This window comes from Emydura macquarii, unplaced genomic scaffold (assembly GCF_026122565.2).
Source record: "Emydura macquarii macquarii isolate MOO-44397 ecotype Brisbane River unplaced genomic scaffold, CSIRO-AGI_Emac_v2 contig_2897, whole genome shotgun sequence".
NCBI lineage: Eukaryota > Metazoa > Chordata > Testudines > Chelidae > Emydura > Emydura macquarii.
The window spans coordinates 32,733,861-32,758,560 of NW_027133034.1; the positions used below are offsets into that span (position 1 = coordinate 32,733,861).

Consider the following 24,700-nt stretch of genomic DNA (forward strand, 5'->3'; position numbering starts at 1 on the left):
AAGCAGAAAATAAAGACATTTTAAAATACTTCTATTTTAGTTATCTTGGAGTAAAGGTAGGTGGAGAAGGGAACGTGTGATGATTAAAATCCCCAACACACTTTTAAAGGCATGAGAAAAGTTATTCATTGTTTCTAACCTGGTTCCTATCACATGATGGAAAACCATAGAAAAAAAGAGATCACAATAGTTAGTATATGGGTCAGTGAAAGTAGTTATTTGTAGAGTTCAAATCTACATGTCACCAAGTATTAATTATACCTTCCCTTTGTGCTCTAATTATGTGAAAGATGAGCAAAAACACGCAAGATCCACTCTTTTTGCAAACATACCTACGAAATCTGTCAAGAGAGTAAGTTACTCCTTATAAATTACTCATTTTACTTTCAGACCGCCTCAAAGATGTATACACTGGGACAAGACAATTATCCAAATCACTCTGTTAGATGACCCATCAGAAATGGCTCCCCATCAGCTCACTCTTGCATCAACCTCTGAGATTTAGTAACACTATATAAAACTGAAAAAAACTGAAGAAAAGATTCCTTACTGTAACTGTGGTTCTTCCAGATGTGATGCAGATGTGTATTTCACTTAGGTGTATGCGTGCATCCCGTGCACCAGAGCCAGGGAATTTTGTCTAGCAGTATCCATGGAGGGAGCGGTGCTTGTCTCCCTCCCTTGGCTATAAGAGGTGGTGCCAGCCCCTCAATTCCTTCATACAGAACGCCCAGAGACTAGACTCCAATACAGAGTCGACAGAGGGTGGATCATGGAATACACATCTGCATCATATCTTGAAGTACCAAAGTTATAGTAAGGAACCATTTCTTCTTCTTCGAGTAGATGCAGCCGTGTATTCCACTTAGGCAATTCACATGCAGTATCCACCCCAGGAGCAGGGCTGCCAAGGACTGCAGGGCTGCCAAGCCAAAATTTGCATCTGCCTTGGAAGGTGCAGCAATGGCACAATAGTTCATAAATGTACATATAGACGATCAGGTAGCAGCCCTACAAAATGTCCAATTTTGAAACCTCACTAAGGAATGATATTGACGTTGCTCATGCTCTCGCACTCACTGAGGAGGCATAGCCGAAGCTATTTCATATGCAGTCTTGATACAGAATGTTATCCATTTAGAGATCATCTGTGAAGATACTATTTGCCCCTTCATATGATCTACATATGATACAAAGAGGTAAGGTGAAGTATGAAATGGTTTAGTCCTGTCCAGTTAGACTAGACATCGCCTGATATCTAATGTATTGAGATGCTGCTCCTCTGGTGATGAGTCTGGCTTAGGAGATAAATATGCTACCTGGTTCAAATGAAATAGATACCACTTTAGACAAAAAAAATTGGGTGTAGCTGTAAAGTCACTTTGTCCTTAGTGAACTGTGAACATGGAGGTTCTGCCACCAGAGCCTGCAACTCTCAGACTCTCCTTCTGGATGTTATCGCTACCAGGAATGCAGTCTTTTGGCACAAAAGCGGAAAGGGACAAAATGCCAGGGGCTCAAACAGAGGTCCCATTAAACCCACTAGGATCACATGAAGGTATAAGAAGAACTGGCTCTCAGATCAGTGACCAACCTGACCTTTTAAGAATCTTGTTACCATGGCACTAGAGAAGACAGATCTTCCCTGAATAGGGAGATGAACAGCTGATATCACCATCAGATATACTCTCTCTATGAACTAAGCACAAGGCCCAAGTTGTCCTAAATAGAAGAAAGCACCAGCTGAACTCTGCGAGCCAACGACAACACCAAAAATCACTTGAATTTCACTGACTAGGCCATGCTGGTAGAAGGCTTTCTAGTGTTGAGTACAACCTGTTGAACAGCTGCCAAACACTGCATTTCCTCTTAATTTAGTTACAAAGCAACCATGCCGTGAGATGCAGAGAGCTGAGCGCAGGATGTAAAGTGTGACTGTGATTCTGTGAGAGTATGTCAGAATGGAAAGGAAGGGGTATGGGAGGCTGAACTGGCAGCATGAGATGGTCAGAGCCTCTTATTGAAACGCTCCTTCTCACTATCCAGGTGCCTGGTGTAGGGCTTCATTAGCCAGGGAGCAAGGGGTAGGCAGGATCACCCAGGATTACTATTGGCATTTAAACATCACCAATATTTATTTTTTGGTCAGGGAAGAAAGTGCCCGCCTGCATCTTTTTTAACAGACCTGAGTTCCTAAAGATGTGCGCGTCATGCACCTTTCCAGACCACCCCACATTGATGTTGGTGAAGCATCCCCTGTGATCTACAAGGGCCTGCAACATCATTGAGAAGTATCCTTTTTGGTTTATGTACTCTGTGGCAAGGTGATCCGGTGGTAAGATAAGGATATGCGTGCCATCTACCGCCTCACCACAGTTTGGGAACCCCACTGCGGCAAACCTGTCCACTATGTCCTGCACATTTCCCAAAGTCGCTACCCTTCTTAGCAGAAGTCTATTAATGGCCCTGCACACTTGTATCACAGCAGCTCCCACTGTGGATTTACTAACTCTGAATTGATTCCCAACTGACCGGTAGCAGTCTGGGGTTGCTAGCTTCCAAAGAGTGATGGCCACTCACTTTTCCACTGTCACAGCAGGTCTCAAGTGAGTATTCATGCGTTTCAGGGCTGTGGACAGCTCTACGCAAAGTTCAATGAAAGTGGCCTTTCGCATACGAAAGTTCTGCAGCCATTGCTCATCATCCGACACCTTCATAATGATGCGATCCCACCAGTCACTGCTTGTTTCCCGGAACCAGAAGCGGCGCTCCACCGACTGAAGATGGTGCGTGACAGCATGTAGGAAATGGGAACTGTTTCGTTCTATGGCTTGTAGCAGAGAAGTTCAGTAACATCACAATTTTCCATGCTGCGGCTTCTGTCTCGACCTTGAAAATACTGCAGGATAAGTCGTGAGGTATTTGTGATGTTCACAATGATAGTGCACAGTTGAGTGGGCTCCATGCCTCTCCGGCAATGGTGTGTGCACAGCAGAGACGGGTTTAGGAAAATGGTGCCAAAAAATGTTTGTCTGTTTCAGACAAGAGGAGATGGGGAAGGGAGCACATTGCATCATGGGAAGACAACAACCTTCTCAAAAGGCACTGTGGATAGTTGCACTGTGGGATAGCTACCCATGGTGCACTGCTTTGATTATCGATGCAAGTATGGCTGGTGGGGACGCAAACCCCCGACGCAATGCACGTAGTGTGATCACACTCCTTTGACTTTGTAAGTTCGGTGGGTGAAAGTCGATTGAAATTAAATAGACTTTACTCCACAGTGTAGACATACCCTAAATGTTTTCCATCTTGTTTTCTGCTAAAAAAATCTCTATGTCAAAGATTGGCAATATGACTTGGGTGCACAACATTAAACATATTAGAAAATCAGTAATTTTTGAGGTAGCTTACGGGAGTTAGGCACTCAACTCCCATTTCATTTTAGTGGGATTTGGTCTCATAGATTCCTCTGAGAATACCAGCGTTTGTGTTAACAGGAAAATGCTCAACTTACATCACATAAGGCACCATAACGAAGAGTTGATAATAAAGAGTGGACATGACTCTCACTTGTGAAATATAACCGAGTACGAACATGACGTTCAGGTGACATAACACCTCTGGAGTACCTAAAATAAAAAATATAGGGGAAAAAAAGACAATCATTTAAGACATTCAAATATACCCATATTAGCAAATGGTTACTACAATCTTACTATAAATTGTTTTAAGTAAACATAGCTTACTGATAGATAACCCCATGTTCATAAGCCTAAACTATCAAGGTTGCAGGAATGTTTTAAGCACTGAAAAGAATTTGCAGCAGTACATGTATTAAAAAATTCAGAACTTACAGAGGGTGAAGCTTGTTTACAGTGTCATCATCCTGAGTCCTCTGAAGGTCAGAACGAATTTTCCTAACTAAAGGAGTGCAGTAGCCTTTGGCAATCTCTAGTTTCTCAGCCTTGGAAATACCATATTCCTGGACAGAAAGAAATTAACTATTTGAAACCAAACTATAAAGAACACTGAAGTGAATTTTGAATTCAAGACATAACTGAAAAGCAGTAGCTAGCCATTTGCCACTTCCTGTGGCTGCAAAACATGGATTTTAAGTGTCTGAACATGGACAAAGAAATTGCACTGGGAACATATGAAGTAACAATGGAAAGAATGCAGCAGAAAAGCACCAAGTTCCTTCATACCAGGATGAATCTGATTTTCGAAAGAATGTTCTCCTTTGTGGCCTAACTGAAATGAAGAGATATTTTATATTTTCATTTGACCTCCAATAGTTGAAGGAAAGGTACTGCTCTCCTCACTTCTGAAAAAAGTATGGTAGTCAAAGATAACCTGAAAGCAATAGTACGAAATCTCCATTAACCTCAGAATGATACTCTTGCTGGTCACTCAGAATATTCACTTTAAAATCCTCTTTTAGGAATCGCCTGCTCAATGTAACAGAACATCATACACTGCTGGTGTTGTCTCAACACCGTTACAGAACTTATGGCTACTGCTGAAAGCAAGATAAGGGCCTTTTTTTCTTTGTATGTTATGTTGGTTTGCCAACTTTTTTTTTTTTTTTTTTTTTTTTAAAAGGCTGTATCCTTATTTTATATCTACTGTTTCCCCATCACTCCAAATAGCCTCTTTAAAAGAAAGCTTTGCAAATTCATATAATATGGCATTTACCTCATGAGCTTTTCTTTCTCTCACTCCCCACCCTGGCATTAGGACAGGTCCAGTGGTAATCTCCTTCCCTTCCTACCCCACCAGTGATATTCAGTAACATCACTAGCATAGTGAGCATAAAAACTGTGTTATACCCAGCCTGATTGAATCTGGACTTTGGATGACCTGAAAGAAACAATTTAAGTCCATACTCCCAACTTCATCTTTTTGGGCACTCAGCATACTACAACAGTAAGTGGAGTCCTCACTTCTATTTGTAGATCACCTTTAACCCAATAAATGTAGTTAAATTTCCACTGAATTTTCTTGATGTAAAAATACATTGAATAGTATTGCTACACAGATAACAAATAAGCTTACTAACCAGACATTCATTTTTAGCACTAACATAAAACCAGTTTTTTGTTTTTGTTTTTTTTTTTAAAGGAGAGAGAGAGTTTGTATTTCAAACACAAGGAAATCAGGTTGCTGAATGAGCAAAATGACTACAAAAATAGTCTATTCAGCTATTTGTACAAACAACCATTGCACACAGACTTTTACAGTTAAACATTTCTGTAGTGCTGTACAGCACACTCCACTTTACAAAACAATCTTTGTTTGTCTAATGGCACTCAAAAACCTTAATATGAGAATGCAATCCATTCTCTCAAGAATTCACAATCTTGTACAAAAACATTGCCAGTAAGTACAAGTTGTGAAGGTTACAGATGCACATAGGGTACAGTAGCTGTATTTCAGTTATGTGTTTATTTGTATCTTCTCAGGCTCTCAATGTCCCATGTCACAATATGAGATCTGATCCCCTGGGCAACTCCCAGGGGTCAAGAGTTTTAAAGCTATTATATAGCGGTATTTCAATAAGAGAGTTAGTTCTTTTCACAAAAAAAAGTTATTCCTCATCTAAACAAAGAACTAGTACACAAAATTAGAAATAAGACCTTGCAGAACAGGTATTTTTATCATAGATGATGCTACACATTAAGCAAAAGAATGAAGGCAAACCCATTACTAGAGTGAATGAATTAGCTTGATTCCCAGAACTGAGAAAGAATTCTAGTTATGTGCCAAAAAGAGGCATTAACACTGAAGGTTTTTTTTGTCTCTAGTCTACTCAGCACAGTAGGACAATACTGAATGCAGCTGAGATTTGATTGATGATCTACATGTCCATCTACATCCAATGAAATTCCACACAATGTAAAAGACAATTCAGTTTTGAGATTGCACTGCACAGACCGTTTATTTTAAAAAAGGGTAAATGAGCAGACGTGGGAAAGACAATGCTAATGTGCTTTCATTTCCATAATCTCGTTCTGTGTGTTTTTGCTAGGAACTCAGCTATTTTAAGTTTTGTTTCCTTTTCTAACAGACGACAATTTTCTCCCACATTGAGATAACTATTTGCTAGCTTCCTGGTTCCCTGTTGAATGCCATTCATTAGTAGATACAATTTTGCTCTGAATTGTAGATGACTAACAGATATAATTTTACAAACTAACCAAATGCTATTTTGTTGCCTGATAAGCATTTGTCTTGATAGAAATAACAGAAGGAAGATGGTATCTGGATTTAACTGCTAGCATAATATTTGAAACCAAAACTAAAATGCAGTAGAAAGCTCCATTTTGGTTAAAAAAAATTTTTTTTTTTTTTACCAGTTTGCCTAATTTCACTTAACTGAAGCCAACTATGCCCCTTATAAACAGCCTGAGAAGGAGTCTTATAAGCAAAAGGGCTGACAAAAAAAATTCAACCTCAGAAATGGACATCTTTGATTACTTCAATTATACTGCCCTCCTTTATGTATGTAGAGTAGCTGTTATGGGGCACTTAGTTTTAGCACACTTAGGTAATAGGAATGAAGACCTAGTCACACTTATGCAAGCTATTGGAAAATTCAATCTAAATTTAATAGATTTGATGGACTATGAACTACTAATTTATTTTGAGGCCAGTTAACCTATTCTCTATCATTGACATTAAATCTCTTCCGTAAACGGAAGGTCAACTTGGGAGCCTCTAGACACTGTAAAATACAAAAGCCTTCCAAAAGCAGGAGACAGCAAGCATCTTTTACAGATTTTTTACTCTAAAAGTGCAATAGTAATGATGTAAAGTGCTTACCTGAGGGATCACAATGTCAGCTAATGCCTTTGATAGCCTGTATAATTCCATTGTGTTTTCTAATTTTAAGGAGCCATTATGTTGGACATCATATTTTATACAGTCGTAAATATCAGGGATTTTGCTGATGTCATATCTTCCATTCTTTGTTTTAAAGTCCTTTTCCAGCTTGGCCCACCTGCGCAGCATTAACTCTAGCGTTTCACTATGGTAAAGTTGAATATCTAGATAGATAAATATTTTACTCTTATTTCACCATTTAGGATTGATCAGCCAACAAAAAAGTTAAACTGATTTAAATATATTATTTAAATTATAGTCTTAATATGTGTTTTAAGGATAAACCAATATTAGCTGACTCCAGATAACAAATGCATTGAGGCAAAATTGTCAGAGGCCTGTGAATACTATTACAAAATACTTGAAATCATTATTTTAAGGGCTTGAAAAAGAGGAAATAGTTACGTTTATGGGTAGCTCTGAAATCTCAGTTTTCACTGCTACTAGCATGGAACTATTACATGGTAGCTAAGAGCAGCATGTCAGATCCAGCCCCAGCTCCCTTTTCCAAGTGCATAACTGGGTCTTCAGGCAGAACTGTAGCATGATAAATCATATATGGTGTGGTTCTAAGAACTACTTGGGGACTTCTTTAAAAATTAGATTAAAATATTTTTTTCTGGGGACATGCACCCAATTTCCCACCCACTCCTGTACACATCCCAAGTGCAGAAGCCAGAAATATTGGGAGCCAGGAGACTGGCAAGAGGAGAGGCAGATGCCCCTAATTGCAGACAAGAGGTTTGGATGGGGGAAAAGGAGCAGTAATGGTAAAACATCAATTCTTGCTATCAGTGCAAGTCCTATAGAGATAAAATGCAACTATTAAAAAAATGAAGTTGTTTTAATACAACACAATTTATAGAGCAAAATTTCTATTCAGCATGGTCCTTTTTTTTAAGTGGAGAGCAAACAAAAGCTTTAATGAAGATACTAACATTTAAAGGAAATCTTCAATCAAATTATATTTAAAGCAGCCTGCCCTCTTTGTGAACTTAAAGTCTGCAGGATATTTGAACATTAGGCCTTGTCTATCACCTAGTTTTTAGTATAGACCCCAGAAATAACCACTTATGGCAATGTTATTATATAGTCTTTTGCTGTAAACCTGTGCTAATTCTAGCGAATTCTCTCAGGAGAAGAGCCTGTATTGTAAAGCCATATATGGCTCAACTTGTATGACTCCCTAAAGCAGTGTTTCTCAACCCTTTAAGTAGCAAGTACCCCCTAATTTATTAAAATTTTCAGAAGTACCCCAACACTCAATTTTCCACTCTGAGAAATACAATCTTTTTCCCCTTTACCGCTGGACGACTGTATTTCTCATAAAGCAGGAGAGTTCTGAATTCTGCAATGCTGTATGGCTGTGGCAGATCACAAAAATCTAATGAGGCTAATGAGGAAAGGGTGCATGCCTTCTGCATATTCACTAAAGTTAGTGGTCTCAAATGGACAGAAGTCAATAAAATACACATTTTAAAGTATTTCAATTACCCGTAGACTTGGGATCTTCCATTCGCTGCCTGATTTGAGAAGTCAAACTCTGGATCAAGGAATAAACCTTGTCACATGTCCTCACAGGATTTCTGATAACCTTCATTGATTTCATCAAAGAGATGCTTCCAGATGGAGTAAGCTGGAGTATGAGATAAAACAGAAACATTCCTTACCAAACTGGTTATATCTGATGATCTAAGAAATCCTAAGGGGATGCATTAACAAAACCAAAACCCCCACATCTCTCAACTCCTAGATTTCCAGACTCAAAATATTCAAAAAAAGTACAGTCCTCAACTTCCTTAATGTCTGAATTAGCACCGGTAGTATGAATCAAGAAAAGAAAGCTTAACCCAAGAGTCAAAAGCTAAGGCTGTACAAGATACATAAAAGATGTCAAGCAATTCTGTATGGAATATCACAGCAATGTCAGAAATAGAATTAAACTTCCCCACTTACGTTAATTATTTTATTCTCAAAAGTGAGAATTCTGAGGAATTTCACAACTTTGTGCTAATTTAATGATTTATTGTACAGTATTTTGTTTTCAATAACTGATTTATTTAAGGTTTTAAAAAAAGCTTTGTCAAGAGAAATCAGAATGGTACATTGCAGCTAAATGCTCCCAAATCCATCACAAAACGAAACTTTACAGAACAAAAAACGATGGGAGGGAGCAAGTACATTTGGATTCTGACAATAACTGATTTTTTTAAAAAACAATTACACCGAAGAATACAAAGTGTACAGTGCTCACTTTATATTATTTTTATTGCAATATTTGCACTGTAAAAAAGAAGAAAGAATTTTTTCAATTCACCTCATAAAGAGATTGTACTACAATACTTGTATCATGGAAGTGCAACATACAAATGTAGATTTTTTTTTTTTAAAAACATAATTGCACTCAAAAAACCAAAACAATGTAAAACTTTAGAGCCTACAAATCAAAGCATGAACGGGCATACAAATGTTTAGCATATCTGGCATGTAAATACCTTGCCACTCTGGCTGCAACAGTGCCACGTGAATATCTCTTCTCAGTTTCAAGTGACATTGTAAATAAGAAACAAGAGCATTATCTCCCATAAATATAAACAAACTTTTTGTCTTAGCGATTGGCTGAATAAGAAGTAGGACTGAGTGGACTTGTATGAGGTGAATTGAAAAATACCATTTATTTTGTTTATTTTTTTACAGTACAAATATTGTAATAAAAATAATATAATGTGAGCACTGTACACTTTGTATTCTGTGTTGCAACTGAAATCAATATATTCGAAAATGTAGAAAACTACCTAAAAATATTTAAATTGGTATTCTATTATTGTTTAACACTGCGATTAATTGTGACTATTTTAATCTTGTTAATTTGTTCTGCGTTAATCACATGTATTAACTGTGATTAATTTGCAGCTTTAATAAAAACCCATTCTTTTTAACCAAGTATTAGGATCCAGACAAAATTTCATTTATTTTGCTTCATAGAAAATTAATCCCGCTAACTATCTTGTAGGAATATAGGCCCAGATCGAGCTTGAGTGAACTATGGTTTTAAACTGAGTTTGGATATTAGCATGAGCAATAGGCCCAACACATATGATTAAGCAATTAAATTATGAAAAAGAAGAGTCATTTGTGTTAAACTTGTAGCAATCCTTGAAACCCTAGCGTTATTTTATTTTGGGTTGAGGTAATCAAAATAAAGAAAACATGATTAACTGGACAGCAGGTGCAATAAATAATTGGATATATGTGTTTGTTTAAAAAGAAATGCTTAGTCCTGAAGTTGGGAAGAAAATGGCAAAAGAAGGAAAGAAGATGACTTTGAAAAGGGCCCAACCATTAAGTTAGTCTGAACCACGCAAAAGGGCAAAGCACAGACTTAAAACTGCCTTCTTTGACTTTAGCTAAGGTCTTATAACCAGCAATGACATCACTTGTTTATTACAGTGCATAAAAAGGCAAGGATTTTAGTGATTTCTTTGTCAGAGCTTTTCCTTACCCTTCTGGAGTTATGTCGTGATGGGAAGATATCTCCCAAGCAAGATCCTGTCATGAATATTTGGCCAATGTGTGTAACTGTATTGTTGCTAGGATATAAATGTGTATATGCTTGTACTGGTATTTTGGATATAACCAACACTAAGTGGCCTTTGGACGAATAAAGGAATGCTTGTGTGAAAACTGAGTCATGGTAAATCTTAATAAATTTATGTTAGAAATAATTTCTCTAATATCATCTAACCTTTTCATAGTCTTCAGGTGTAAATTCTCTGTCTCTCTGGAGTATTTCATGAAGCCTTGCTTTAACACGATGCTGGCAACTGCTCAAAGAGTCACTGTCACTGTCCAACAGACCATTCATATTAGCACTTTTCACCATCTGGACAAGAATAGGAGTCAGCTCTCCCTCTAAAGCCAGTAATCCCTGGAAGAACAATAAAGTTATGCAGAAATGAACAAAGATTAAAAAATAGTAATGAATCTATTTTTAAACCAAGATGTTAATGTAACCTCCACATTATATTGTTGAAATAACTTGTCAGTATCTCAAATGTTATTATCAAAATTCATGCACTCAATTAAGGCTTTATGTAACAGCTTACTGTATGTGCTCTCTCTCACATATGTTTAGGATACCTGACCTATCCCACTTCTTGGAGATGGGAATAAGCAATCAGACTTATGCTGCAAGGGGAGCGAGTGGTAAACTTAAGCAGTTACTGGGTTTCGGGATTGTGATTAGAGGGGTAGGAGGTTTGTCTGGTATGAAGACAGGTCAAGTATTGTGAAAGTTTCATCAAAACTTTCTAATTTGTCTGAAAGTTCACAGTGTTCAGGGTTTTTAAAAATTTTACAAGACCACTCCAAAATTTTTACAGCACAACAAAATTACATTAGGCATAACTGAACAGCATAATTAAGAACATTTCTTTTGTGAGTTTGCCACCATATCTCACCAGTTAGTAATTATTTTGAAATCAGCTACATTTTAAGATGTTTCTGCTCTAACAATATTAGAGAAGACTATTCCTGTAGTAAAAATGTTTATACTGTACAATCGTGTAATATCTTATATTAAAAAGAAAATTAAATCAAGTTGTATTAATTTCTCCTCTCTGATGGGATCAAAGCACAAAAGCAATTCAGTCCTCTATATGCAATTAGTCTTACAGTTGCATATCACCCATCCTATGAAGAGTGAACTTGTGGTCTCAGTTCTGTTCCTAAAAGATGTCTATTACACCCATCATGCCCACAATTTGTCATAGGCATCTTTGTTAGAACTTTTAGATAAACAAAGAATTAAACGGGCATGGAGACTAAAATACCCTTTTTACCCTCAAAAGTGGTCTACTAGAAAGGATTGAGACACATTGCTGGGGCAACATAAATAAAAACTTATACTGCAGCTGCCCATGCTGTATGTCTTCTGATGCTTGGAAAGCTTCAAATGCAAGAGACGTTAATTTGAATCTCCTTCCATGAACACCAAATGCACATTAAAAAATGTAACCTATTTTTTATTCCATAGACTGCAATAAAACTCTGCATTTCCCCTAACTTGCGAATGAACACAAACAAGGTTCTTGTTGTGAGTTCCAAGTTTCTTTGTTGAAAATACGATCTCACATTGTACCTTTGCAAAAGCTGCTGCAGTCATCTGAACTCGTCCCTCATCAGAAGCATAGATTTTCAGATCATGTCGATAAGTACTATGTAATCTAAGTAAACCACATCCAGGAAATCCGGCATAATCTCCTACGAAACAAACAGATATTCTTCTTCAGAGATTCTTGTTGTATATGTGTGTATGTATTTTATTTGTATATGTATTTAAAAGGCTAATTTAAGCCATACAGCACAAGATTACCTTGTCCTCCTGGATACATGCATCTGAAAGCTCTCCCTAGTTCTTCTGCCTGGACCCTGCCTGCAGGGGTTAGTTCTCCTCCCCATTTCAGAACTAGAAGTAGGGATGGTTCCTCTCTTCGGTTATCTAATTATATGCAGACAGATCAGTTAAAGTAATGTACCAACAAATGCAAATATTTATTTAAAGACTATTAAGGAATTATTATTAAATTAATATTAAAGAAATACCAGAAGTGATACATTGAGATTTGTATGTTTCAGGAAAGTGACTTCAACATTTGAGTCTCTTGCTATTCTAAAAGGTATGTCTTTACTGTTGCGGTCTGTGTAGACCCACTCAGTCAATCAGAGCGCGCTCCATGGAGGACACAATTAGTCCACCTCCCTGAAAGGAGTAAGGCTGCAACAACGGGAGGGCGTCTCCTGTCAATGCAACACTGTGAAGACGCTGCCCTACGTGAACATAAGTATGTTGACAGGAGATCTACACTGGCGTCAACAGGAGATAAGCTTTGTGTAACAGCCCTAATACTAGATAAATACCACTCTAGTTCAGTGAAAGCTAATACTTAACTCTGAATACACCCAGAGTTCAGATACTTTAAAACTAAAACTCGTATTACAGTGAAAATAAAGTGAAAGTAAACGCTAAACTAATCAGCAGTCAGGAAATTCATAGGTATTGGATATTAAATACCTAGGCATTATTGTAAGTCTTGGCCTTTTTTGTATGACAGGAATAGGAGTACTAGGAAATGTAGGGAAAACCTAATTTTTATATATGACATCTCTGGTGAACATCTTACAAAATGTCTTCCCTCCATATTTTTGTTACCTAGGAAACAATTTAAAATACAAAGTCTATCTTACTAATAGAAACTCAGCAGCTAAGAGATTGCTAATCACAGTATCTCATCACTAAACAAATGTTCCATAATACAAGTCCTTGTTTTATTTAACACCATTTTATACAATTAACCCCCTAGTTATGTTAAGTTCCGCATACTATGTAAAGTGAGTATGTATTGGTTATATTATACCTTCTTCTTCACTAGAAGTTTTCTGACAGCCATGAGGGAGATAGGTCAACTGGACTTTGCGATTTATGCCAGAAAAATGCCCATACCTAAAACGAGGAGAAAAAACACCCTCTAAAATAAACTGATAGATTTTCCAATATATATTAAATATTATCATTCCCCTGGGTCAATTAGGGATATAATTAATCCTTGAATCCTAATTGATTTGTATACTAACTTGCCCATTTAGCTGATTTGTACATGCACATATCAAATTAAATAAAATATCGAATAGTTAAATTGTCATCGTCATGTAGCAGTTGCCATATTAAGTACTGTCCACTGCTTCTTTTCATCACACTGCCCAAGAAATGTCATGTCTCTCTCACCAGGAATAGACACACCCATCTATCCACAGTTGCATGATTAATTTATTCCATCTTGGCCCCATACACCCTTGCGGCAATCAGTATCCAGATCAGATGTGTCAGGTACTGATAGCCACTATTTGTTATCCCATGAAGCCCCAAAATGGGATTCATAACACTTCCAAGTGTAACAAGCTTTTATCACAATATATTATACAGCAAGTTAACCATCCAGAAACAATTATCATCATCTAGTTAATGTTTAATATCAATTTCTGTACCAGTGTTAATTAGAAACTGACATACCATAAATACATAATAAGATACTAAAATTATTTAACGTTTAAAATGAGTTTTTATACTGTGTGTGGGTTACTGAGAGCAAGATCTTTCATTCAAGTATAACAACTCTTTTTTTGAACTCTCTAAAACAGGAAGTATACACACCCCAAATTTCCATTTGTGTTAGAGTAGCGCCTACCCATGCCAACAGGTTAGGACTCCTTTGTGTAGGACACCATAAAAATGCTTAGCAAGAGACAGCTCCTGCCCCCAAAATCTATATAGACAACACAGACAACAGGATAAGACAAAGGAAGTATTTTCCTCATCATACAGATGAGGAACTGAGGAGCAGGTTAGATTAAGTGATTTATCCAAAGACACACAGGAAGTAAAACCAGATCTCCTCAATACCGGATCAATCTCAATCACAAAATCATCCTTCCTCTCAATTCAAAAATTCAGATGAGTACTGTCATACATTATATTGTCAGTTGATAAATTAACATTAGGGAATTAGTTTTAAAAGCTAATGCTATCAGAACATCATCATGCTAGTTCTGACATGAAGGTTAAAAATGAGATCCTTACATCTCCAATACAGTCTTCAGCTGCTCAAGTTTTGCTTTGCTTTCTTCAATTTCAGAGTCATTGTTTTGTCCATGTTCTAGTAGGAGCTGTCTTGCTATGTCAAGCACTTCCTAAAAAACAAAAACAAAACCACTATATATTAAACAAGGAATTCTTTTATTCATTCATCAGTTTTAGAACCCAGAATAAGAAAATCAAGATATACTTGCCTGTAACTGTTTTGGTTTCTTCAGTTTTAATTTTCCAGACTTATATCCATCACATTTTTCAAAGAGATCAAAAAATCTTTAGGAGAAAACATATTGATTAAAAGGGTATATAATAAGAATGTTAATATAAATTTTAATACATGTTAAAGCAACAGAAAGAGTTTCAATTAGAACAAAATGAAGAAGTGGAACTAACCCTCCTCCCCATCCCTGATCTCAACACCCCTGAATTATGAGACAGTTTGTTTTGATATGAACCTCTCTGTTCAATGAGGTCTCATCTCACTAACACATGCCTTAAGCACACCTGCAAAATGAGAGCGCTTACTGTTTTTCTGTTAGCTTACTAAGACTGAAAAAAATACAGGTACTACACAAAAAGATATGAAGCGTCCTGAGTAAACAACCATCTCTGTTCCTAATTTAAAACAAACAAACAAAAAAAAAAAACAACTCACACAACACTATTAACTATAAAATACTAAACATATGGCTCTACAGACTTACAGCAAATCTTTCACTTAAAATCTGAGGGTAGAATCTAGTTTGATAGTATTTTTATTACTGTAGCACCTAATCATGGATTAAGGTGCCACTGTGCTAGGCACTATACAAATGCATAACAAAGTGTGTTCCCTGCCTCCCAAAATGTTTACACTATAAGTATAAGGCAAGAGACAAAAAGTGGATACAATAAACAATTGGGTAAGCAATAGCTTATGAAGGGTCTTAAAAGCAGAGACTTGTAGTTTGCAACCGATGCAGTGGAAAAGGGGGAGCCAGAAAAAGGGCAGAAATTGAGGGGTGATGAGGTCAAAGCAATAAGCCAGGAAAATGATCTTTGCAGCAGCATCTTCAATATATATTAATGAGACTAACTGCATTGGTCAAGGCTAGAGAGAAGGAGGTTACAGTTACTGGAGACATGGCATGACAGAGGCCAGGGCGAGTGACTTAGCTGTGTGGACATCTAAGAGATGTTATGCAGGAAGAAGGATTAAGATATAAATGTAGTTCGTGCATATGCATGTGCAATTCCCACTGAATTCACTGAGTTGATCCCACATATCCAAGACGAGAATTTGGCCCTAATTACCAAACTTAAAGTTATATCTACACTTATGGCAGTGTGTAGCATACAAACACTTCATGCCCAGCTAGCACAGGGATAAATAGCAGTATAAATGATGAGGCAATGCTTAGGTTAGTAGAGTGTCCTACATGCCTGAACCCTAGGGTATATCCCTACTTAGCTCTCTATTTGCCCAAACAGTGCCTCCTACATCTACAATACTTTTTGTAACAGTGCGGTATCCTACTGCTGGAGCCTTTCGCCACGGCAATGGAAGACTCCAGAAATTTGGAAAGGCTCTAGCAAGGCGGAGAAAGGAGGATGTAAGGCTCCGGTAATGAGCCTTTCATTGTCAGGTGTAGCTACACACCACAGTGAATGTGGATGCAGCCTGCCTCCTACTGCAGTGTGTAGCTCATGTATCCTACAAGCTACTGCAAGTGTGAAGAAAGTCTGTCTTTATCCAAATTTAGACTTACTTCTGATGTTTAACTTCCATTTTCATTTTTTGTTTTGGTGTACGGTCTCCATGACGTATGACAGCTATAACACACCTCAACTCCATCCTGAAATTTAAAAAAAGGCAAGTTACATTTCACAGTTCTATACACTTCTTATGATTTTTATATTATTAAATGTGTGAATCAAAGAGTTATTTAGTCAACAAAAACATATTTGACAAAGTACTGAAATGACTGTACGAAATGCAAGAACATTAGGTTATTTGAAAATGATGTAAGGCAATGTAATTTACTATAAATACTGGTTTTAAAACTTTGCTATCTACAGAATAGCTATTTTAAGTAGTTTCTGAAACATGTCCATTTTGAAGTTTATTTAGTAAAAGAGCATGTTTATTAAAAGTGTTAAGCTGACACTAGAATATTGATTAGCAATGAAGCAAGCAATGTTTAGAACAGACTACACTAGAAAATCTGCTGTTTTATACTCAGCTTGACTAAGGGTAAGAAACTGATTGCTGGAACAGCAATTGCAATTCACCTCTTGTTTTCATCACACAAATCAATTGTTCATAGCCGAAAGCTGATACACCTTGGAAGAAGAGAAAATTCAAACAAAGGTTATGTAAGGACTTTGCACAATTCAGCTAAGACTATTTTTCTCTTACATTGTTCCAGATGTGGTTGGCACAATAGGGATATCTTCAGCTTCCAAAGGTATTGACCATGGGATTTGAAATTGTGGAGCAAGTTCTCGCATTATGATATTTCTGAAGGGGGAAAAACAAAAATTAAATTATCAAAATACTGTAATAATTAAATTATTAAACTAAATTAAAATGAAATACTGCACATTTATACAGTACATTTTAATTTATTTAAGAGGAATATTCTGTTTTAGTCAACTGTTTATTAGAGAAACATTGAGCACTAGATGGGCACTTACAGATGTATTTTTATTTTTCAAATGTTTAAACACTATTATATTGAACTATTAAAGTCTGATCACAATAGCTACAAAGAAGACAATCTAACATTATCTGTAAAATTAAAATCTGTAAAATGTAGTAAAATGTATAATAAGTTCTTGTAAGAGCTTCCCATGGTTTACTCGAGCAAGTGTCATGTTAAAATATACCAATCTGAAGTACATCACTGTTCATACAGGTTTTAATCTGGAGGACTTCAAAGGATGGTGTAATGCATCTTAGATACTTAAGTCAACCCATGAAAAATGATTCCTAGACTTCCAAAACTTAATATAAGTTCTGCTGTTGATTTAGCACTGCTATAACAAAGCTATTTTTAAAATAAGGAAAAAATGTAGATGAACGTTCTTTGCAGAATGGGTAGGAATCTAGACTAAAATGACTGAGTAAGTAGAAGTGCATTTGGATCATCAGAATTCCTGCCACCAAATCTAAGCAACAAGCCTGTAGTTGATGTTATTATCGAAGATTCAATTTAACAGGAATTATTTGCCTCTCTTCAGGTCAGGTGCTTCAGTGTGGTATGACCTTTTTGTGTGACGCCACTAGTTTAATTTTGTTGTAAAGACAGCTTAACTGGCCAACACAGAATCACCCTAGTTTATGGGCAACACTTCAGTGGCAAGGTAGCAGAGAAAAGGGGCATGGTTGAAGGAAGAAAGGGCACAGTCAGAATATTTCCATACACACCAGTCCTGGGTTAAATTTTCAGCCCTTTGGGGCTGTTATACCCAATATGAATTACAGCAGTCTGATGCCTGCCTTATCACAATGTGGCAGCAACAGTCATGCTCCAAGCAGCACCGGGATGAGGACAGTGCAAAGGTGTGCATTCATCCAACTTTAGTAAACTTCCATGTAAAGACAAATGATTGCATAAGCATACAAACCGTACATGCAAGTGCAATGCCATTCATACTTAAAATTTCATATTTTTCCTCACAAAAGCCATAAATGCTAATATTTCAATATCAAATGAGTGGTGGTACATTACCAAGAAATAGAACATTTTGTTGCATTATTGCCTTAAAGTAGAAGGCATCTGAAGAACCCATTCTTCAGGTAAACAAAGCAAATGTTACTCCAAAACATTAAACTAATGTTCAAAAGTCCCTCTACTCCCCCACAACCACTATTCTCATTATACCTACTTACCAAAGGCTTTGGGAGGTTGGTTTAAATGTAATTCTTAAATAAAACAGTGAACCTTACCTTGCGCACAGTGGCCTGCTCCATTAAGGGCCAAGAGACCTGGGTCTAGCCAACCCATTTAATTAGCCCTGCCCTGACACACCTGTGCTGGGTATAGGACTTAGAGTGAGGAAGCACAGTAGTTTGGGGCTGACTGCAGAGGACAGCGGTCAAGTTCGGTTGAGGCTAACACCAGTGGAGGGCCACTAGAACAAGGGGCCAGGCTCCAGGGAGGCAGTCTTAGGGCTGGTGTTCCTCAAGAGGAACCACAAGCTGAAGTTCAAGTGCAGAAAGGGGCGAAAGATGCATCAGTAGTGTTTTGTTTGTAGTTCTGAGCTCTACTGAGAGGCCTCAGGGAGAACCTTTGGGATACACTACTCTGGAAAGAAGAGTGCAATTTTGTTGAGTTCTGTGCTGATTTGGAAAGACTTGCTACAGGCCCAGGAGGAGCTGGAGGTCCGCCAGAAGAACCCAGCTTTAGGGCCTGTCCAGTTACAGCTGAACTTGGATATCCTGCAAGGGACTGAACTTTTAAGTGACCTGACTGGAGGACTAGAACACACAAGATCCAGACGGAGGCGACCAAGGGGAAAGCCCAGCCACCCCAAGCCCAGACACAAGAGGGCATCAGCCACCAAGTTGCTTCTGTGTACATGGGGCTTGCTCTGGGGCAGGACCCTTTTAATGGATGGATATCCAATAGCACCCTGTAAACTCCCCCCTTCTTTAAAAAAATCCAAATGGCAGCCACCAGCCTCACCCTTGTTGAGTGGAGAAGTCACCCTTCAAAGGGCAGTGCAATATTTACATCGGTTCAATTTTTAGCCTCAGACTGTCATCAATGCCAGTTACTGCAAGCTGTGATGCAGACCACTAGAACTTGAAGTCACCACAAACCCATCTACTTTCACAGACCAGATAGCAGCCATTACTGTAGATGGTAATAACTTTCACAGCCACTACCAAACTGAATGGGTTGTGAAAGAGACCATACAGAATTTTACCATTATGAACTGTATGTATCACTACATGTAAACCATTTTGCTAATGCTACTGATATTGAGTTATATTTTCTGGAATATCCTATTTTAAATATTATGAATAAAAATAAAATACTGCACTTTTAAAAGAAGTTTTATGTTTATTATTTAAATTTAAACCTGTGGTTTGCAAAACTGAACAGATTTATTATAAATCATTAGTGACCCTTAGCTGCTAAACATTCAAAAAAGAGTCCGGTTTAGAACCAAGCAAGCCAATCATTCCCAAGTTAGAGCAGAATAGCTGAAGCTGTTGTACTCATGGGTTCAGACTTTCAAAGTCAGGCTTAGCCACAGTCTACTTCATGCACAAAGAAACTGATATACACACAAGACAGATTATACACCTTGCAAGCTATGTGTGTACACAAAACTTATATGAACACACAAGACAAAAGCAAACATATACATAAATTAAGAATTATACAGAACACTACATTTCCTTTTTCCCTTCATATTTTCTCAAGATGTTTGTGCTTGTATAGTTAGTAGCATTTGTTTCAAAGAGATGTTGGAGTGGGGTGTAATAGTTTACCTACAAAATACATAACAGGCAAAAAGCCCAAAAGAATCAATTAACTCACTCTTACCCAAGTATCTTCGCACAATCATCATAATATTTCATGGAGTTCTTCACAAAACTGAAGCCATTGACATCACAGACATAGGATTGTCCATTAGCACGCAACAAGTCAAAGCCACAAACTGTTTGCTGTTAAGAATAAATAGTGAAAAGCACAATTTCCATTTCAGTCAAGGGTCTTATGTTTCCAGACCTGCATGTTAAGTATGATTCTGATTTGAAAAGGCAACACAAAAATGGCATTTATGGGTTCTATACTTACTAGTCTTCAGAGATTCCACATTAAATTTGCTCAGTTTACACAAGAGGTTTTCCTAATTACTAGCTTTACACACCCAACCTGGATTATTAACTTCTCACACATCACTAGCAGCATGAATTCTGCAGGCCAAATTCTGCTTTCAGTTACACTAGGGCATCCAACAGTGCCTTCAAAACTCCCACTATCCATAGGATTTGGACTGCAGAATCCTCATTTCTGGTGATGGTAAGAGATAAGGAAAGAGGGAAATACAAACATGCACACACACCCTGCTTGTCCCTCAGAAATACCAAAAAAACATGTAATTTATAAACCTGATGCAGCAATGCCATGTTTAACAGTCACTTTTCAGAATGTTATTTATTATTTCTATTACTGTAGCACTTGGGAGCCCTATTCATGGACCAGGACCCACGGTGCTACGTGCTATACAAACACAGAACAAGACAGTCCCTGACTCAAAGATCTCAGATTAGAACTACACACTTGAAATCAGTGGGAATGTACTGGGGGGCATGGCTCAGCTGTGCCTCTGCTGCCACCACCCATGCAATCACAGCTACACTCTTATTTATACTTGTGCTTGCTTGCTGAGAGCTAGCATGAGTATGTGTACATGAGGAGGGGAATCCACCCCAGCTCATAGTATAGATATAAGCCTTAAATAGTTATCAGTAAAGACATTTTTTCCTCTTTTCCCAGATGATGTATTTGAAAACTAATTTGAAATAAACTATGCATTTTATTGGGGACTCTTGGTTCTGACATCACTGAAGATAACTTTACAGTTTAATATATTCTAGCACTGGGCCCGGTATTGGTACCAGTTAGGGGTCACATCTATGTGATTAACTGCAACTGTATCACTGAAGGCCCATTGTTACTAACAAAGCATATATTTAAGGTTATGCAAACTGAATGCAAACGGATTTAAAAAAATCGGCTTTTACAAATCAAAGCAAGTGCATGCAAGCTAGCATGCACACACACAAACAGAAGAGAAAAATATGCGTGTCACATTAAATCTATAGCTGTATATTTTATGTACAAGTTTTCTGTATTTAGCTGTCTATTTAGCCACCATGGCAGTAAGAATATTAAAAAAAAACTTATCTATTTAAAAACAGAAGTCCTCCAGATTAAACAAAAAATGAATTTTTTGCAATTTCCTTCTCCATCCCAGGAGATCTCGGTCAATAACACCTCTGTTACTGAGCACTGAGTAATACAATTTTCACATAATAAACAATTAGTACTACACATTTGATCAGCTAGTAAATGGTCAGTTTACCTTAAATGCAAGGCATACTTTCCAAGCAATCAACTTCTCTCTTGCATTTAGGATGACTGGATATCTCACTTCTTTTCCTTCACTGTCTCGCTCTACCTTGCCATCCAAAGCAGGGGACTTCCTAGCTTCAGCATGTGCATAATCTGGACCTACTGTGTACACCTTTATTTAAAAATTTGAAATTATTAATTTAGTTACACCGAGTTTATATCACATTCAGATCATATAGCTGCAGTCACACATTCAAACACCTTACTAGGGGCTTGTCTACACAGCATGGCCAAACAGGCTCTCAATCTACAGCGCACAAACAGGTGTAAGTGTTTCCTTCTACTTTAATCACATCCAGTTCCCTGTGTGTTCTAAGTGACCAGGGTGCTGGCTTCTGTACAGCCCAATTGGAAGCTGTTAACAGCACCCAGTCATAGACACTCACTGCAAATTAGATGGTAATGCCCTTAACCAATGATGAGGTGGCTTCTAGGCTCTTCTTACCTTTGTTCTCACAGGTCATCTAGCTTGATGGATTATCAGTGACAAATGAAGGAAGATAGCTAGAGCACTAGTGGTGGAGGTCTTGTGCTAAAACTGATCATTTATAGCATAAAATTTTTTTTTTTTAAACTCTTATGCTGTGGCAGAGTAGGAAGCAAAGAATAAAGTTATCTTCCACCCCCCATAGGACCTGCTGTTTAAGACAGCAGATTTTTTTTGGAGTGGGAGATGGTCTGGTTTTATCAAACTATCTCAGCTTGGGAGCTAGATCAAGTACCTCTGTTGAGAGGAAATTGCTTGATATTTTGCAACAAAACCAATCAGATTAGGGATGCTTTCATGGTGGAAGAATTTTGCCTTGAGAACAAGAGCTTTTTCTTCTCTGCTAGAATTTCAGCCACTAACACTTGCTGAGGTACTGAGAGAACTTCATCCCAGAACCTATGTTTTGGATTTGTGCCCTTCCTGGCTGGTAAAGGCTAGTAGGGAAGTACTGGGTCCTTTACTTGTAGAGATTGCCAATGTCTCTGAAAGCAGGCAGGCTGCCTATTAATTTAAAGAAAGAAGTAGCATGGCCTTCGCTCAAGAAGTTATCACTTGACACAGACAATCTAGCTAATTATTGACCAGTATCACATCTTTCTTTGGAGAAGATTGTGGTGAGACAACTCTCACTATACCTAGAGATCTTTGACCTCCTTGGCCCTTGTCACAATAGGTACAAGTGTGGCTTTGGCACAGACTGCATTGATCAATAATCTCCTCCTGGATAAAGATCATATGTTCATTCTGGTACTGCTACTTCTATCAGCTACTTTTGAAACCACTGATAATAGAGTGGTGCTACTTGTCAGGATTACTCTTCAGTGGCTTTATTCTTTTCTCTCCAAGAGGACAATAGCTGGTTGTGGGCAACTGCTCCACTTCCCAAGAGCTCTCAAGTATGGAGTCCTGCAGGGTGTCATTCTATCACCCATTCTACTCGCTGTGTATCTGGGGTTGTTAGAAGGCATGAGGTGTGGTGTTTTCAGCTTGCAGATGATACCCAAATATATGTCTCAATCACATCTGATGTGGTTCAGTAGCTCAGCAGGTGTCTAACTGAGATGAGGGAATGGATGAGGGTGAGCTGGCTGAAGCTCAACCCAGGAAAGTAGGGAGAAGCAGCTGGATGAGGATGGTGAAGGCAGCATCAGTCCTTCTGATTGCTGGAATACAACCATTAGTTATGAGAGGTTAGGGGTAATTCTAGACCCCGAGCTTCTGTCTGATAATATTATAATGCAGTCTGCCTTTTATCATCTATGTTTGGCTAGAAGGCGCCAACCTTTCCTTTTGGAAGTGGACCTTGCCCTATTATCCAGGCCTTCAACACCTCAAGATTAGAGTACTGCAATGTGTTCTACATCGGGCTACACCTTAAAACCATTTGAAGAGTGACAATAGTGAACAATGCAGCAGCTTGCTTACCAAGCAAGGCACCTCACTGGGAGTATACAACATCAGCACTCTAGGATCTGCACTGCACCCTCTGCCTAGTGGTCTCAAGATGGACTTTAAGATGTTGGTTACCAATAAAGTCCTACCTAGCCTGGGACTGGGGCCTACCTGATAGATTGCCTCTGCACGTGCCCTTATGCCACAGCTGTGGTCAGCTGAATTGTCCAAGATGGATCCCCCTTATTATAAGAGGACACTGCTGGTAGGCATTCCATCGCGAGGGCTCAGAGACTCTGGAACTTGCTCCCACCCGTGGTCCAAAACAGCCTGAATTTGGTGACCTTCCAGGATCTACTCCCCACACAATGAAAGGAAGGAAAGGAGTTTCTATAGGTGGCTGAGTTCCTGTAACTTTACTTTAATGCTGCTGTGATATTATTAATAATGCGAGGGTGCCTACTCTTTTATATTTATTTTAAATCTAAATTAATAAAAACTAAATATATAAAGCAAATGAACTAAAAAACCTATAGATACTGCATTAATGTATTTTCTCCAAAGCAATGTACATTTATAATTAGTCATAGTTTGCTAGTAAATATACAATAGCAGATCTGGTAGAAATAGCTACACATTCTTAACACGAGATGTCCTACATAATCTATTATTAAAAATGCTGAGAAATAGGGAAAAACCAATTTTTACATGGATTATACAGTATGACCTTTAGTAAGGCACTATTTTGTACTTTTTTAAACACACTCACACCCCTCTTTTTAAAAACTCAAGACAGAACCCTGCTAATCACCATATTATAATATATTCAAAGGAACAGTCAACAGCCATGAAACAACTACCTACCAATCTATGTACTAGCTATCTCCTGATCACTGCTTGTATGTTTTATATTTTTACCGTTCACTTCATTCTTTGTTATCTTTCAAACTAAACTCTTCAGGATAGGGATTGTGCCTATTTATGTACGTATTTGAAAAATACTTAGCACATTTTGGGCACTACCACAGTGCAAAAAACAACTCCATGATAGGTAACAGTGAGGCAATACCACAGTAATGATGTAAAATAAGACATTCTTTACATTACAGCACTGCTTTTCCACAGAGCAAGAAGAACAATTACTTCTGG

At 37.8% G+C, this 24,700-nt stretch overlaps 1 protein-coding gene across 14 annotated transcripts in view; it reads right to left on the reverse strand.

Annotated features, from left to right (window-relative positions):
* Positions 1 to 24,700, reverse strand: part of PPIP5K2 (diphosphoinositol pentakisphosphate kinase 2) — an 87,795-nt gene that overhangs the window by 34,947 nt on the left and 28,148 nt on the right. For 11 of the 14 annotated variants that reach the window (XR_010923971.1, XR_010923970.1, XM_067569047.1 and 8 more), the window contains exons 8-22: positions 21,620 to 21,781; positions 20,074 to 20,195; positions 16,932 to 17,033; positions 16,282 to 16,368; positions 14,731 to 14,806; positions 14,522 to 14,631; positions 14,130 to 14,207; positions 13,302 to 13,387; positions 12,260 to 12,385; positions 12,026 to 12,147; positions 10,631 to 10,813; positions 8,380 to 8,521; positions 6,826 to 7,049; positions 3,858 to 3,985; positions 3,518 to 3,632 (exon numbers count right to left, since the gene is read on the reverse strand). Coding sequence is in view for 12 of the 14 variants with exons in the window: in XM_067569047.1 (XP_067425148.1) it covers positions 3,518 to 3,632; positions 3,858 to 3,985; positions 6,826 to 7,049; positions 8,380 to 8,521; positions 10,631 to 10,813; positions 12,026 to 12,147; positions 12,260 to 12,385; positions 13,302 to 13,387; positions 14,130 to 14,207; positions 14,522 to 14,631; positions 14,731 to 14,806; positions 16,282 to 16,368; positions 16,932 to 17,033; positions 20,074 to 20,195; positions 21,620 to 21,781 (1,863 nt within the window). In the remaining 2 variants the exon portion in view is untranslated. The remainder of the gene's footprint in view (positions 1 to 3,517; positions 3,633 to 3,857; positions 3,986 to 6,825; positions 7,050 to 8,379; positions 8,522 to 10,630; positions 10,814 to 12,025; positions 12,148 to 12,259; positions 12,386 to 13,301; positions 13,388 to 14,129; positions 14,208 to 14,521; positions 14,632 to 14,730; positions 14,807 to 16,281; positions 16,369 to 16,931; positions 17,034 to 20,073; positions 20,196 to 21,619; positions 21,782 to 24,700) is intronic. The other 3 variants (XM_067569048.1, XM_067569045.1, XM_067569041.1) reach the window with 1 other exon arrangement.